Consider the following 14,300-nt stretch of genomic DNA (forward strand, 5'->3'; position numbering starts at 1 on the left):
GGTCTACAACAGAGCCAGATATGATGCAAGGAGAGCTTTGGGAACCATAGGTTCAAAGTCACCAGTTCCTCCCAAGCATGCTACACTCACCACACGTCATGTCTCAAATTACTCATATACTGTATCCCAAAGTGTTACTTTCTAAAAGAAATCTATCTGATTTCCATGACCAGCGATCAGTAGAGGGAGTCTTGGCTGTGTTTCTTTTGCCTCTCCTGAGTTCCGACTGTAGCGCCCCTCTACAGGTCAGGGCTTGAAGCTAGGACCTTCCTGGTCGCTATGCTTCAGTACCCCACCAGGTAGTGCCAGATGAGCCATTGTGGTGGGAGGGAGTCCTCATGAAACGGACGTAACTCTTCAGTGGCTCCTGTTGTTCTAGTTTCGGAGACGAACAGTAAAACTGAGTGAAGCCTCAGTGCCCAGTGTGTGTACTTTTATTCATTCTCAGGATTTGGGCGTCGCTGGTAAGGCCGGCACTTATTGCTCATCCCGATTTGCCCTTGATAAGGTGGTGGGCCTCCCACTTGAACCGCTGCTGTCCGTGTGTTCTTTGTAGCGGCTGTGTACGCACATGCAGTATTAATTCTGGCCATGATGCTTCCCATTGCTGAATAGCTTGGCAACACTTACTGTCTAGACTTGCACGTGAAAAATAGTCACTTGGATGAGTTAGCAGAGAGGGAGAAGGGGAAACATTGAATGTAACTGAGAGCCCCCTGCCTCTCCATGTGCGTTCTATAATCCAAGGAGCCCGGAGCTTCTGTTTATTGTGTATGTTGTCTGCGTGGGTTATTTTTATTGTGGTCGAGAGCTTTAGTGTTTCTGATGCCCAAACTGGATAATGTCAAGTCCACAGACATGCTCAGTTCAGTCAGTGAAGTCCTTTTGCCCCTCCCGCCTGAGCTGTATTGAGAACGGCACTGAGCTGATCTGGCTGTGAGATGTTTATCTGCCCCAGATGTGTGGTGACTTATTGCCTTGTTCAAAATTTGTTGGAGAGTTACCTGAAATGGTACCTGCCTCCCTCCCCCTGATGGTACCTGCCCCCACTCCCACCGATGGATCCTTCCCTGCCCCCCCCCCCGATGGTTTCTGTACCACGATGGTATCTACCTAACCTGATGTGAGTATGTGACCTCGCAGTCTGGATGTATCTCCAAAGCCCATTGTGTGCTGGGAGTGAGTAGACGCAATGTTTAATCTCCTCTCCTCCCGTCCCATATCGCATTATCCAGAGGATGGCCTACTCCAGGGCATTTACCAAAAGCTGTGTTAGATCCAGCCCGCTGAAGGTGAGTGAAAGCAGCCTCGGTTGACTTGTTCTTCTGTTCTTCCCCACCTCCCCGCAACAACCCCCGCCCCCCGCCGCGCCCCAACCCCACCGCACTTCCATAGATCTCGCCCTGTGGAAATGCCCAGTCTCCACTTTGCAGAGTTTTAGCTTCTCTCTCTCCTACCCTCTTTTGTTTTTTTTAAAAAAAAATATGAGATGAGGAATCTTTATTGTGGGGCACTTCCGATCACAAGTGGCCGCAATGGAGTGTGTCACTGCACAATCCATCTCACCATCTTACCCAGGATTCCAGCAACTCTCAGCCAATGGTGCCTGCTGCTATAAACAGAACATTGATTCAGTCCATGTAACGATGAATGATGGTTTCACTTCCTTTACTGCAAATCCACCTCCCTCACACCCTGTAATCTGTGGGATTCCCACTTACTGAGCCGGATAGAGGGAGGGAAGGAAATGGTCTCTGGCCAATTTCATGTGGTTCACAAATGATGCATTCTTGTAGTTCATCTTTGTTCTTTTTATTTCTCCTCCTTTTCTCTCTTGCACTCTTTCCTCTCTTCCTTCTCCCTTTCTCGTCCTTCCTTCTCCTCCTCTCTTTTTTCATTCCTTCTCTTTCTTTGTTCCTCTCCACCTCTCTTCCTTCCTTCCTTGGCCCTCCTCTTCCTTTCTTCCTTCTCCCCCTCCCTTCCTTCCTTCTTCCCCTCTCTTCCTTCCTTCCATCTCCCTCTGTCTTCCTTCCTTCCTTCTTCTCATCTCTTTTGTTTTTCCCTTTCTCTCTTTCTTTTTCTCTCTTTATCTTTTCTGCCTCCCCTCTTTCCTTTTCCCCTTTTCTTCCTCTCTTTCGGTCCCGCTCTCGCTCTTTTCCTCTGCTTTTCCTCTCAGCTGCTAAGAAATCAATATGGCTGGAAAGGGAGGAAAAGGCAAAAATGCTCCGAGAGAAGCAGATGGAAGATCGGAGGAAGAGGTTAGAGGAACAAAGGCTGAAAATAGAGAAGCGCCGAGCTATACTCGAGGAACATCAGCGACTAAAGCTTCAGAAAAATAAGGTGTGTATCATTGCAGCTTTACTCCAGGAATTAGCACCGTTGGAAGGCTGTCAGTTCCAGGTGCAGCATCTTTCCCGAGAGAGTCTGAAGCCTGGGTTTGAATTGCAGCCTCTACTGATGTTCAGACTCTAATATGGTGAGAGACTTAATGGTTCTTGGCCCGACCACTAGACAATTACCTCATCAATTTCCTTTGAGAGAAGAGGCAACATTGACGGTAGCAGAGTCAGTGAGTATGTGAAGAAACAACAGCCCTGCACTGAGGCCTTTATGTGTAGGCCCAATTAGAATAGCCTGCTTCACGGTAAAGCCTTTGGGATTCGTAACTCAGCTTTAACCAGAGCAGATCAACTTCTTCCAAGTAGCACTACGATTATAAACGTCATTTTGAAAAAATAACATTATAACTAGATGACATCAACTCATTTTGCTTTCCTTTGTTCAAGTGGCTTTGGGGCCAGTTACTACGGCAACTAATATCTAGGAGGGTGAAATTGGTCTTCGGCTGTAGCACAAAAGGGGCATTAGTGGATCTGCACCCTGTTTTACACCTCGCCCGATTTTCTTTCCATTGACGTCCCCATTTGCACTATCGCTGAAGACCAATTTCATCTTGTAGGACTCTAGATGGCGTTGACCGATGATTACTCAGGTGGGTGGTTGCCAACTTTGCTCCATTCTGACATTCCCTGTGCCAACAATAATGGTCAAATCACCCTTGCTATTGGTTGAATTCCAGGGGATAAAATCCGGGGAATGCTAAGCTTTTAGACAACTGCTTTTAAGGATCTTTGGACTCTAGGGGAATCAAGGGGTATGGAGATCGGGCAGGAAAGCGGAGTTGAGGTCGATGATCAGCCATGATCTTATTGAATGGCGGAGCAGGCTCGAGGGGCCGTATGGCCTACTCCTGCTCCTATTTCTTATGTTCTTATGATCCCAACTCTTTCCTAAACTGTACAGGATGACTGTCAAAATGTCAAGAGGGTCTGGACGGTCCTGTAGCGGTTCTGGTACTGGAGCAACAATCCTGAGGCTGTGAGTTCAGATCCCACCAGGGCAAGTTGTGAAACTGAATTCAATAAATCTGATCATTTGTGGCTTGGCACCGGAAATAGATCAAAAAAGGTGCCGGATTGTTGTTAAAAACCCAACTGGTTCACCAATGTCCTTCAGAGAGCCTGCCACCCTTACCTGGTCTGGTCTACATGTGACTCCAGTCTTTCACTGCGTGGTTGATTCTTAATGCCCTCAGTTCAACCAGTGTTGGGCAATAAATCACCCACCCACAAATGGAAAGCCCTGTAATTCGCCTTTACAGTCAGTTTCTTCATTCGAGTAAATCCAACAGTTTTTTAATGAAAAAAAGAAAAGGACGTGCATCCCCTAAATGCTGACTGAGTTGGCGACCCTGTCACCTCCTCGGGCACTGCCCTCGAGACATTCCTCTCACCCTCCTCTCTCTCTCATTGCCTTTTACCCGCAGGAACGTTACGAAGCCGTGGTGCAGCGGTCGACCAAGAAAACCTGGGCCGAGATCCGTCAGCAGAGGTGGTCATGGGCCGGAGCCCTCCCCCATAACCTGAGTGTGCATAAAGAGAGTGAGTCCGTTTAATGGAGAGTTCGATCCACGGGTATTGCATGGTCAACTCACGCTGTTTGCTTTAAATACCCTTTTACTGGCATGGTATTAAAATCCCCAGCGCCTCACACACTCTGAATTTGTGAACTGGTTCATGTGTATTTATTTCTTTATTGTACCAGTGTAGGGTTGAGAAGTGTGTGTGTCTGTGTCTGTGTGTGTGTGTGTCTGTGCGTGTGTGTGTGTGCGTCTATGTGAGTTTGTGTGTGTCTGTGTGTGTGTGTATGTCTGTGTGTGTCTGTGTGTGTGTGTGTGTGTGCCTGTGTGTTTGTGTGTGTGTCTGTGTGTGCGTGTCTCTGTGTGTGTGTGTGTGTGTGTGTCTCTGTGTGTGTCTGTGTCTGTCTGTGTTTGTGTATCTGTGTGTGTCTCTGTGTGTGTGCCTCTGTGTCTGTGTGTGTTGGTATGTGTGTGTTGGTATGTGTGTGTCTGTGTGTCTGTCTGTGTGTGTGTCACTGTGTGTCTGTGTGTGTGTGTCTGTCTGTGTGTGTGTCTGTGTGTGTTTGTGTGTGTGTGTATGTATGTGTGTGTATGTGTCTGTGTGTGTGACTGTGTCTGTGTGTGACTGTGTGTCTGTGGCTGTGTGTGTGTTTGTGTGTCTGTGTGTGTGTGTCTGTGTGTGTGTGTCTGTGTGTGTGTGTCTGTGTGTGTGTGTGTTTGTGTGTGTGTGTCTCTATGTGTGTGACTGTGTTTGTGTGTGTGTGACTGTGTCTGTGTGTGTGTGACTGTGTCTGTGTGTGTGTCCGTGTCTCTGTGTGTGTCTCTGTGTGTGTGTCTGTATGTGTGTCTGTGTGTGTGTGTCTGTGTGTGTGTGTGTCTGTGTCTCTGTGTGTGTCTGTGTGTGTGTGTCTGTGTGTGTGTCTGTATGTCTGTGTGTGTCTGTATGTGTCTGTATGTGTGTGTGTGTGTGTCTGTGTGTCAGTGTGTGTGCGTGTCTGTGTGTGTGTGTGTGTGTCTCTGTGTGTGTCTGTGTCTGTCTGTGTTTGTGTATCTGTGTGTGTTTCTGTGTGTGTGCCTCTGTGTCTGTGTGTGTTGGTATGTGTGTGTTGGTATGTGTGTGTCTGTGTGTGTGTGTATGTATGTGTGTGTGTGTGTGTGTGTATGTGTCTCTGTGTGTGTGACTGTGTTTGTGTGTGTGTGACTGTGTGTCTGTGGCTGTGTGTGTGTGTTTGTGTGTGTCTGTCTGTGTGTGTCTGTGTGTGTGTGTGTGTGTCTGTGTGTGTGTCTGTGTGTTTGTGTGTGTGTGTCCGTGTGCCTGTGTGTGTCTCTGTGTGTGTCTCTGTGTGTGTCTCTGTGTGTGTGTCTGTATGTGTGTGTGTCTGTGTGTCTGTGTGTGTGTCTGTATGTCTGTGTGTGTCTGTGTGTGTCTGTATGTGTGTGTGTGTGTGTGTCTGTATGTGTCTGTGTGTGTGTGTGTGGCTGTGTTTGTTGGAGCAGCTACCAGATTGCTGCACACAAGTTGATTCTCAAGACTGTGCATTGCTTGTGCCAGGGAGAGGATGGAGGTTCTGGTGTGTTTGTTCTCATCTGTTTGAGTGACATCAGTAGCTGGGAACGGAACTCTTTCCCGCTTTCCTTCTGTTACCAAGTGCCGATATCACGCAGGGTTCGATACAACGCGGCCATGTTCTCGTGTGACTACAATTACTGTTAAACGTTTACATAGAGCCTTTTAAAATCGGCCACAGTGCTTTACAGAAGCAGCAGGGATGGAGATAGGGGTGGCAACCAGAGACGCAATCAGTTTGGAGGAGGCTTCTGAAGCTGGCGAGAGGGTTTGTTGAGATGAAGATGTTTAGGGACAGAGTTTGAAGCATGTGGTGGCCAGAATCTCGGCCACTGATGCAGGCAGTAGACTCACCCTGTCCGTCTCTTGCACGTCGGCTAGAAACACAGGCTCGATGTCGGCTGAAGTTCCCTCTGCTTTGCCCCCACACTCTGCATTAACCCAAGAGTTGGGACGTGCCCTCTGTAACTCTCTCTTATAGCTTACAGAATGGGCGAGACTTTCATTCCTTTGGTCTGGGTTGAGTTCAAACCCAGTTTGCAAAAATAAGAAGGAGCGTGCGCCCGCTCACCTGCCCTGTGCGCCCGCTCATCTGCCCTGTGCGCCCGCTCATCTGCCCTGTGCGCCCGCCCGCCTGTCCTGTGCGCCCAATCACCTGCCCTGTGCGCCCGCTCACCTGCCCTGTGCGCCCGCTCACCTGCCCTGTGCGCCCGCCCGCCTGTCCTGTGCGCCCGCCCGCCTGTCCTGTGCGCCCGCCCGCCTGCCCTGTGCGCCCGCCCGCCTGCCCTGTGCGCCCGCCCGCCTGCCCTGTGCGCCCGCCCGCCTGTCCTGTGTGCCCGCTCGCCTGCCCTGTGTGCCCGCTCGCCTGCCGTGTGTGCCCGCCCGCCTGTCCTGTGCGCACGCCCGCCTGCCCTGTGCGCCCGCCCACCTGCCCTGTGCGCCCGCTCACCTGCGCTGTGCGCCCGTTCGCCTGCCCTGTGTGCCCACCCGCCTGCCCTGTATGCCCACCCGTCAGCCCTGTAGTGCCCGCCCACCTGCCCTGTGCGCCTGCTCACCTGCCCTGTGTGCCCGCACACCTGTCCTGTAGCGCCCGCTCACCTGCCCTGTGCACCTGCCCTGTGCGCCTGCTCACCTGCCCTGTGTGCCCGCCCACCTGCCCTGTGCGCCTGCTCACCTGCCCTGTGTGCCCGCACACCTGCCCTGTAGCGCCCGCTCACCTGCCTTGTGCGCCCGCCCACCTGCCCTGTGTGCCCGCACACCTGTCCTGTAGTGCCCGCTCACCTGCCCTGTGCGCCTGCTCACCTGCCCTGTGCGCCCGCCCACCTGTCCTGTAGCGCCCACTCACCTGCCCTGTGCGCCTGCCCACCTGTCCTGTGTGCCCGCTCACCTGCCCTGTGTGCCTGCTCACCTGCCCTGTGTGCCCGCTCACCTGCCCTGTAGCGCCCGCTCACCTGCCCTGTAGCGCCCGCTCACCTGCCCTGTGCGCCCGCCCACCTGCCCTGTGCGCCCGCTCACCTGCCCTGTGTGCCCGCCCACCTGCCCTGTGCGCCCGCCCGCCTGCCCTGTATGCCCGCCCGCCTGCCCTGTGCGCTCACCCACCTGCCCTGTGCGCCTGCTCACCTGCCCTGTGTGCCCGCACACCTATCCTGTAGCGCCCGCTCACCTGCCCTGTGCACCCGCCCACCTGCCCTGTGTGCCCGCCCACCTGTCCTGTGTGCCCACCCACCTGTCCTGTAGCGCCCGCTCACCTGCCCTGTGTGCCCACCCACCTGTCCTGTGTGCCCACCCACCTGTCCTGTAGCGCCCACCCACCTGCCCTGTGTGCCCACCCACCTGTCCTGTAGCGCCCGCTCACCTGCCCTGTGCGCCCGCCCACCTGCCCTGTGTGCCCACCCACCTGTCCTGTAGCGCCCGCCCACCTGCCCTGTGCGCCCGCTCACCTGCCCTGTGCGCCCGCTCACCTGCCCTGTGCGCCCGCTCACCTGCCCTGTGCACCCGCCCACCTGCCCTGTGCGCCCGCCCACCTGCCCTGTAGCGCCACACTACATGATGGAGGGTGACCGCACTATGGGGATGAGCCTTTGTCCTTCACAAGGGCTGTGCTACAGGCCGACTGGCCTATTTCTGTGCTGTAAGATTCAGTCGCTGGGAATTTCCTCCCAATCAGCAGCGGAAGATCAGCGGAAACCCGTATACACGCGTAAATGGGGATTCCGCCAATTGTCCACCCAAGTTACAATGGCCAGTTGGTGGAACTGCCAAGGAACTTCCCAGCGTATGGCTCTAATAGTCTTTGAAAGTAGATAAATCACCAGGCCCGGATCAAATGTATCCCAGGCTGTTAAGAGAAACAAGGGAGGAAATAGCGGAGGCTCTGACCATCATTTTCCAATCCTCTCTGGCTACAGGTGTGGTGCTGGAGGACTGGAAGACTGCTAACGTGGTACCATCGTTTAAAAAGGGAGAAAAGGATAGACCGAGTAATTACAGGCCAGTCAGCCTAACCTCGGTGGTGGGAAAATACTTGGAAAAATTCTGAGGGACAGTATTAATTGTCATTTATAAAGGCACGGAATAATCAAGGACAGTCAGCATGGATTTGTTAAGGGAAGGTTATGTCTGACTAACTTGATTGAATATTTTGAGGAGGTAACAAGGAGTGTAGATGAGGATAGTGCGTTTGATGTAGTCTATATGGATTTTAGCAAGGCTTTTGATAACGTCCCACATTGCAGACTGGTCAGAAAAGTAAAAGCCCATGGGATCCAAGAGAAAGTGGCAAGTTGGATCCAAAATTGGCTCAGTGGCAGGAAGCAAAGGGTAATGGTCAAAGGGTGTTTTTGTGACTGGAAGGCTGTTTCCAATGGGGTTCCACAGAGCTCAGTACTAGGTCCCTTGCTTTTTGTGGTATATATAAGTGATTTAGACTTCAGTGTATGGAGTATGAATAAGAAGTTTGCAGATGATACAAAAGTTGGCCGTAAGGTTGATAGTGAGGAAGAAAGCTGTAGACTGCAGGGAGATATCAATGGACTGGTCAGGTGGGCAGAAAAGTGGCAAATGGCATTCAATCTGGCGAAGTGTGAGGTAATGCATTTGGGGAATGCTAACAAGGAAAGGGAATACACAATAAATGGTAGGACACTGAGAAGTGTAGAGGAACAGAGGGACCTTGGAGTGCATGTCCGCAGATCCCTGAAGGTAGCAGGACAGGTAGATAAGGTGGTTAAGTAGGCATACGGGATACTTTCCTTTATTAGCCAAGGCATAGAATATAAGAGCAGGGAGGTTATGCTAGAACTTTATAAAACACTAGTTAGGCCGCAGCTAGAGTACTGTGCGCAGTTCTGGTCACCACATTACAAAAAGGATGTGTTTGCACTGGAGGGTACAGAGGAAATTTAAAAGGATGTTGCCAGGACTGGGAAATTTTAGCTATGAGATTGGATCGGCTGGAGTTGTTTTCTTTGGAAAAGAGGAGGCTGAGGAAAGGCTTGATTGAGGTGTATAAAATTATGAGGGACCTAGATAGAGTGGATAGGAAGGATCTCTTTCCCATGGCAGAGGGGTCAATAACCAGCGGGCATAGATTTAAAGTAATTGGTAGAAGGATTAGAGGGGAGTTGAGGAGAATATTTTTCACCCAGAGGGTGGTGGGGGTCTGGAACTCACTGCCTGAAAGGGTGGTAGAGGCAGGAACGCTCATCACATTTAAAAAGTACTTGGATATGCACACACAGTGTCGTAACCCACGAGGCTACGGATCAAGAGCTGGAAAGTGGGATCAGGCTGGATAGCTTTTTCGGCTGGCGCGGACACGATGGGCTGAATGGCCTCCTTCTGTGCTGTAAAGTTCTATGATAATAAACACTGTCAAGCTCAGGTGAAGAGAGAATTCCTTCTCATTTATTTAAATTTTCACATTATGGAGACAAACGCAGAATGGACACTCTGGGATTTCTCAATGTATTCATCATTTACTAATCCTTGATAGAACCTATTCCTCGGAGATTATGAAACGCCCCAAGTCTGCTTGTGCTTTACTGGGAATTTATTGCAACTTCACCGAGTTCTTTTGCCCCTTCTCTGCTCTCCATCTATCGCCGCTGCTCTCGGAGGCCCATTCTCACTACTCCTTGTATCCAGGAACAGCTGGAAAGATTCCTTTCTCTTCCTCACACTGTGTGAGTAAACACCAGCCCTGAGCAACCCAGCTCCATCTCTTACCCCTGAGTTTTCTGTGATTTTTCTTTTCACAGAATCCTAGAATCTCACAGCACAGAAGGAGGCCAGTCGGCCCATCGTGCCTGTGCCAGCTCTTTGAAAGATTGATCCAATTAGTCCCACTCCCCTGGCTCTTTCCCCACAACCCTGTCAATTTTTCCTTTTCAAGTATTTATCCAATTTCCTTTAAAAGTTACTATTGAATCTGCTTCCACCGCCCTATCAGGCAGTGTGTTCCAGATCATAACAACTCGCTGTGTAAAAAAAAAACTCCTCTCCCCTCTGGCTCTTGCCAATGATCTTAAATCCGTGTCCTCTGGTTACCCACTCTCCTGCCAGAAACAGTTTCTCCTTATTTACTCTATCAAAACCCTTCACAATATTGAACACCTGTGTTAAATCTCCCCTTTACCTTCTCTGCTCTAAGAAGAACAATCCCAGCTTCTCCGGTCTCGCCACATAACTGAAGTTCCTCATCCCTGGTGCCGTTCTAGTAAAGCTCCTCGGCACCCTTTCTAAGGCCTTGATGACCTTCCTAAAGTGTGGTGCCCAGAATTGAACGCAGTACTCCAGCTAAGGCCGAGCCAGTGATTTATACCGTCCTTGATTTTGTTCTCTATTCCTCTGTTTCTGAAGCCCAGGATCCATATGCTGTTTTAACAGACTTCTTAACTTGTCCTGCTACCGTCAAAGATTTGTATATGTGAGGCGCCCCCCCACCCCCAGTCTCCCTGTTCCTGCACCCTCTTTACAATTAATTTATACTGTCTACCCATTTCACCAGTCCGTCCATCTCTCCGAAATAGGTTTCCAGCAACGTGCAACAGTAGGTTGATGTGTTCCCTTCAATCTTTGAACAAGTGCCGCCCTTTTATCCCAGGTCCGGGATGCCCAAGTACCGCTGACCTGGTCATGAATGCGGGGTGCCCGTTTTGCCGAGGCCCCTTTGCTCTATACATCAGGGTGTGCTCTGGAACCAGGGGAGGCCGTGTGCTGAAGTGCCCTCCGCTGCTATTGGCGTCGCTGAAGCTGGTATACTGCTGTTCCGTTCCGAGTTTGTGTTGACCACAGAAGGTGCGGAATCGCTGCAGCTTTTCATTTCCCTCCCTCATTGGCTGTAGGACAACACAAGGTGGTACAGCCGCATGCAAATAGGGTCATTTTAGAATCTCAGCCGATCCGAACCCTTCGTTGCATCACCCCCCAGGTACTGCCGTTTGAAGTACGTATCTGAAAAGACACAACTGGTGTGAGAGACCATGAACTGTTGTCTAGCCGTTATCCCACTGGGCATGAGAAGATGTAACACAGAAGTTTGAATTTATGAATGGAAGACCTGCAGGAGAAGGTTTAAAGCTTGGGATGCAATTGGATGGCAAAGTAGAAGCAGAATGAACTGGTCCAGTTGGCTCCCCCTCTTGGGCAGTTGCTATGGGGCTGGTTAGAGAATGACATTGGTAGAGGCTTGTGGGGGCAGTCACCCCGGCTGTCCTCTTGGCCAGGGAAACGTGTGAGTAAACTTGGATTGGTTGGGGGGGCGGGGGGAAGGGAGAGACAGAAAGAAGAATAGCATCCACTGTGAGTCAAACTGATGGTACAACTCTGTATGTACTCAGCGATGTAACATACGTGTGCTGGGTTAGAGGAAGCACTTGTTCCGTTGAGTACGGGTGATCCAGGGTAGCCTTCATGGCTCATTGGACAAACTGTGTTTAAGGGATGCTGAAAGAGCCCAAGCAGACTGTTCATCACACTGATGGGGAACCACCCCTGGGGAGAGGTGGCAACTGCCATGGATAAAACTGCGATTCCCACCGGAAGCGTTGACAGTTGGCATCACCAGGAACAGACGCCGTTCCCAGCACATTTCCAGAGGGGAGGGGGGAGAAAAACACCTTGCATACAGTTTTTCAATATATATATATGAAGAAAGAACTTGCATTTATATAGCGCCTTTCACAACGTCAGGACATCCCAACGCGCTTTACATTTAATTAACTACTTTTTGAAGTCACTTTTGTAAAATAGGAAATGTGGCAGCCAATTTGCACCCAGCAAGATAAATAGTGGCCAGGATGACGAGGCGAATGCCCCTGCTCGTCTTCGAAATAGTGCCATGGGAGCTTTACATCTTTTACATGACAGGGCATACAGGGCCTCGCTTTAACGTCTCATTCAAAAGACGGCACCTCCAACAGTGCAGCACTCCCTCAGCTCTGCACTGGAGTATCAGCCTAGATTTTGTGCTCAAGTCTTTTTTTTTTAATTCATTGATGGGATGTGGGCGTCGCTGGCTAGGCCTGCATTTAGTGCCCATCCCTAATTGCCCTTGAGAAGATGGCGGTGAGCCGCCTTCTTGAACCGCTGCAGTCCATATGGTGTAGGTACACCCACAATGCTGTTAGGAAGGGAGTTCCAGGATTTTGGCCCAGCGACAGTGAAGGAACGGCAATACAAGTCCAAGTCAGGATGGTGTGTGGCTTGGAGGGGAACTTGTAGGTGGTGATGTTCCCATGCGTCTGCTGCCCTTGTCCTTCTAAGTGGTAGAGGTCGCGGGTTTGGAAGGTGCTGTTGAAGGAGCTTTGGCGAGTTGCTGCAGTGCATCGTGTAGATGGTACACACTGCAGCCACAGTGCGCCAGTGGTGGAGGGAGTGAATGTTGAAGGTGGTGGATGGAGTGCCAATCAAGCGGGCTGCTTTATCCTGAATGGTGTCGAGCTTCTTGAGTGTTGTTGGAGCTGCACTCATCCAGGCAAGTGGAGAGTATTCCATCACACTCCTGACTTGTGCCTTGTAGATGGTGGAAAGGCTTTGGGGAGTCAGGAGGTGAGACACTCACTGCAGAATTCCCAGCCTCTGGCCTGCTCTTGTAGCCACAGTATTTATATGGCTGGTCCAGTTCAGTTTCTGATCAATGGTAACCCCCAGGATGTTGATAGTGGGGGATTCAGCGATGGTAATGCCATTGAATGTCAAGGGGAGATGGTTAGAGTCTCGCTTGTTGGAGATGGTCATTGCCTGGCACTTGTGTGGTGCGAATGTTACTTGCCACTTGTCAGCCCAAGTCTGAATGTTGTCCAGGTCTTGCTGCATATGGACACGGACTGCGTCAGTATCTGATGAGTCTCGAATGGTGCTGAACAGTGTGCAATCATCAGCGAACATCCCCACTTCTGACCTTATGATGGAGGGAAGGTCATTGATGAAACAGCTGAAGATGGTTGGGCCTAGGACACTGCCCTGAGGAACTCCTGCAGTGATGTCATGTGATTGAGATGAATGACCTCCAACAACCACAGCCAACTTCCTTTGTGCTAGGTATGATTCCAACCAATGGAGAGTTTTCCCCTTGATTCCCATTGACTTCAGTTTTGCTAGGGCTCCTTGATGCCACACTCGATCAAATGCTGCCTTGATGTCAAGGGCAGTCACTCTCACCTCACCTCTTGAGTTCAGCTCTTTTGTCCATGTTTCGACCAAGGCTGTAATGAGGTCAGGAGCTGAGTGGCCCTGGCGGAACCCAAACTGGGCGTCAGTTAGCAGGTTATTGCTGAGTAAGTGCCGCTTGATAGCACTGTCGACGACACCTTCCATCACTTTGCAGTTTACAGTCTGAATGGTATTTTATAGTTCAGATTTTATGTGCAAATCCTGCATATTGAGGGGGTATAAACCTTTTCTGACCACCTAAGATGCCGCTCTGTGACATCTTGAATTCTGTTACCACTTAGAAGGAGATTGGCACCAGTAAAGCTGTTCTGAATAAGCTGGGTCACTCCACTGTAGGTATCGAGAGTTCGTAAGTTGAAAATGTAGCATTTTTACAGGGAATCTCTCCGTTACAATCCTCAGTACAACAAGAATATTTCTACTCCTCACTTTTGCATGTAGAGGAGTAAAATGCCTCAGAGGGTGAGCGCACTGCCCAGTGCAGGATTGAACCATTTAGGGAAGGATCTCTCCCCTATCTGTGCTGTCTATCTCCCCCCACCACCCCAACCTGTGCTGAGTTAGAAGAAGCTGGGGCTCTAGAATGGGGGTGACTGATCCTGATGTCTGTCTCACGGCCCCCAATGGGAGTGACGTGTTTGGACATGAGGTGGCAGCAGGACTGAGGTGGGCTTGACTAGACCACCGACTGGAAGATTCACGATAGAATTTACCACATTTTCATCTTACAAAGTAACCTTGCAATATCAAAGGCAATGGGGAGTGGACAGGAGAGTGGGGACTAGGTGACTTGTGTGGAGAAAACCATTAGGCCAGACTATTTAAAAAGCCTCTTTCTGGGCTGTAACATTCTACAGTGTTGTAACACGGTTTACTCAGTGAATTGTTATAGGACAACATCTCACTGAAACCAGTTCATCATATCAATATTGTGACACACTCCCTATTTCCCACTCTTCATTCATCACACTTATTGCTCCCTCAGCTACTGACGGTGACAGACCTGTGACCACCAATACTTTACCCTCATGTGTTACACTTTACACTAATCCTGGTGTCGACATGGTGTTGGGAAAAGGCACCAAGATGAGTGATCGACATAATGGCGAGAGGCTAAGCAGTCAAGGTGGTGAATTGTGT

The 14,300-nt window shown here is 50.5% G+C and overlaps 1 protein-coding gene across 6 annotated transcripts in view; it reads left to right on the plus strand.

Moving 5' to 3' along the window:
- map7d1a (MAP7 domain containing 1a) overlaps window positions 1-14,300 on the plus strand; it is a 478,390-nt gene that overhangs the window by 415,098 nt on the left and 48,992 nt on the right. For all 6 annotated transcript variants that reach the window (XM_085962371.1, XM_085962376.1, XM_085962373.1 and 3 more), the window contains exons 4-5: window positions 2,177-2,340; window positions 3,827-3,941. In XM_085962371.1, the coding sequence (XP_085818497.1) occupies window positions 2,177-2,340; window positions 3,827-3,941 (279 nt within the window). The remainder of the gene's footprint in view (window positions 1-2,176; window positions 2,341-3,826; window positions 3,942-14,300) is intronic.

Source organism: Somniosus microcephalus, chromosome 20 (assembly GCF_052327205.1).
Source record: "Somniosus microcephalus isolate GS21.2 chromosome 20, FLI_Smic_1.0, whole genome shotgun sequence".
In the NCBI taxonomy this organism is placed as follows: Eukaryota; Metazoa; Chordata; class Chondrichthyes; order Squaliformes; family Somniosidae; genus Somniosus; species Somniosus microcephalus.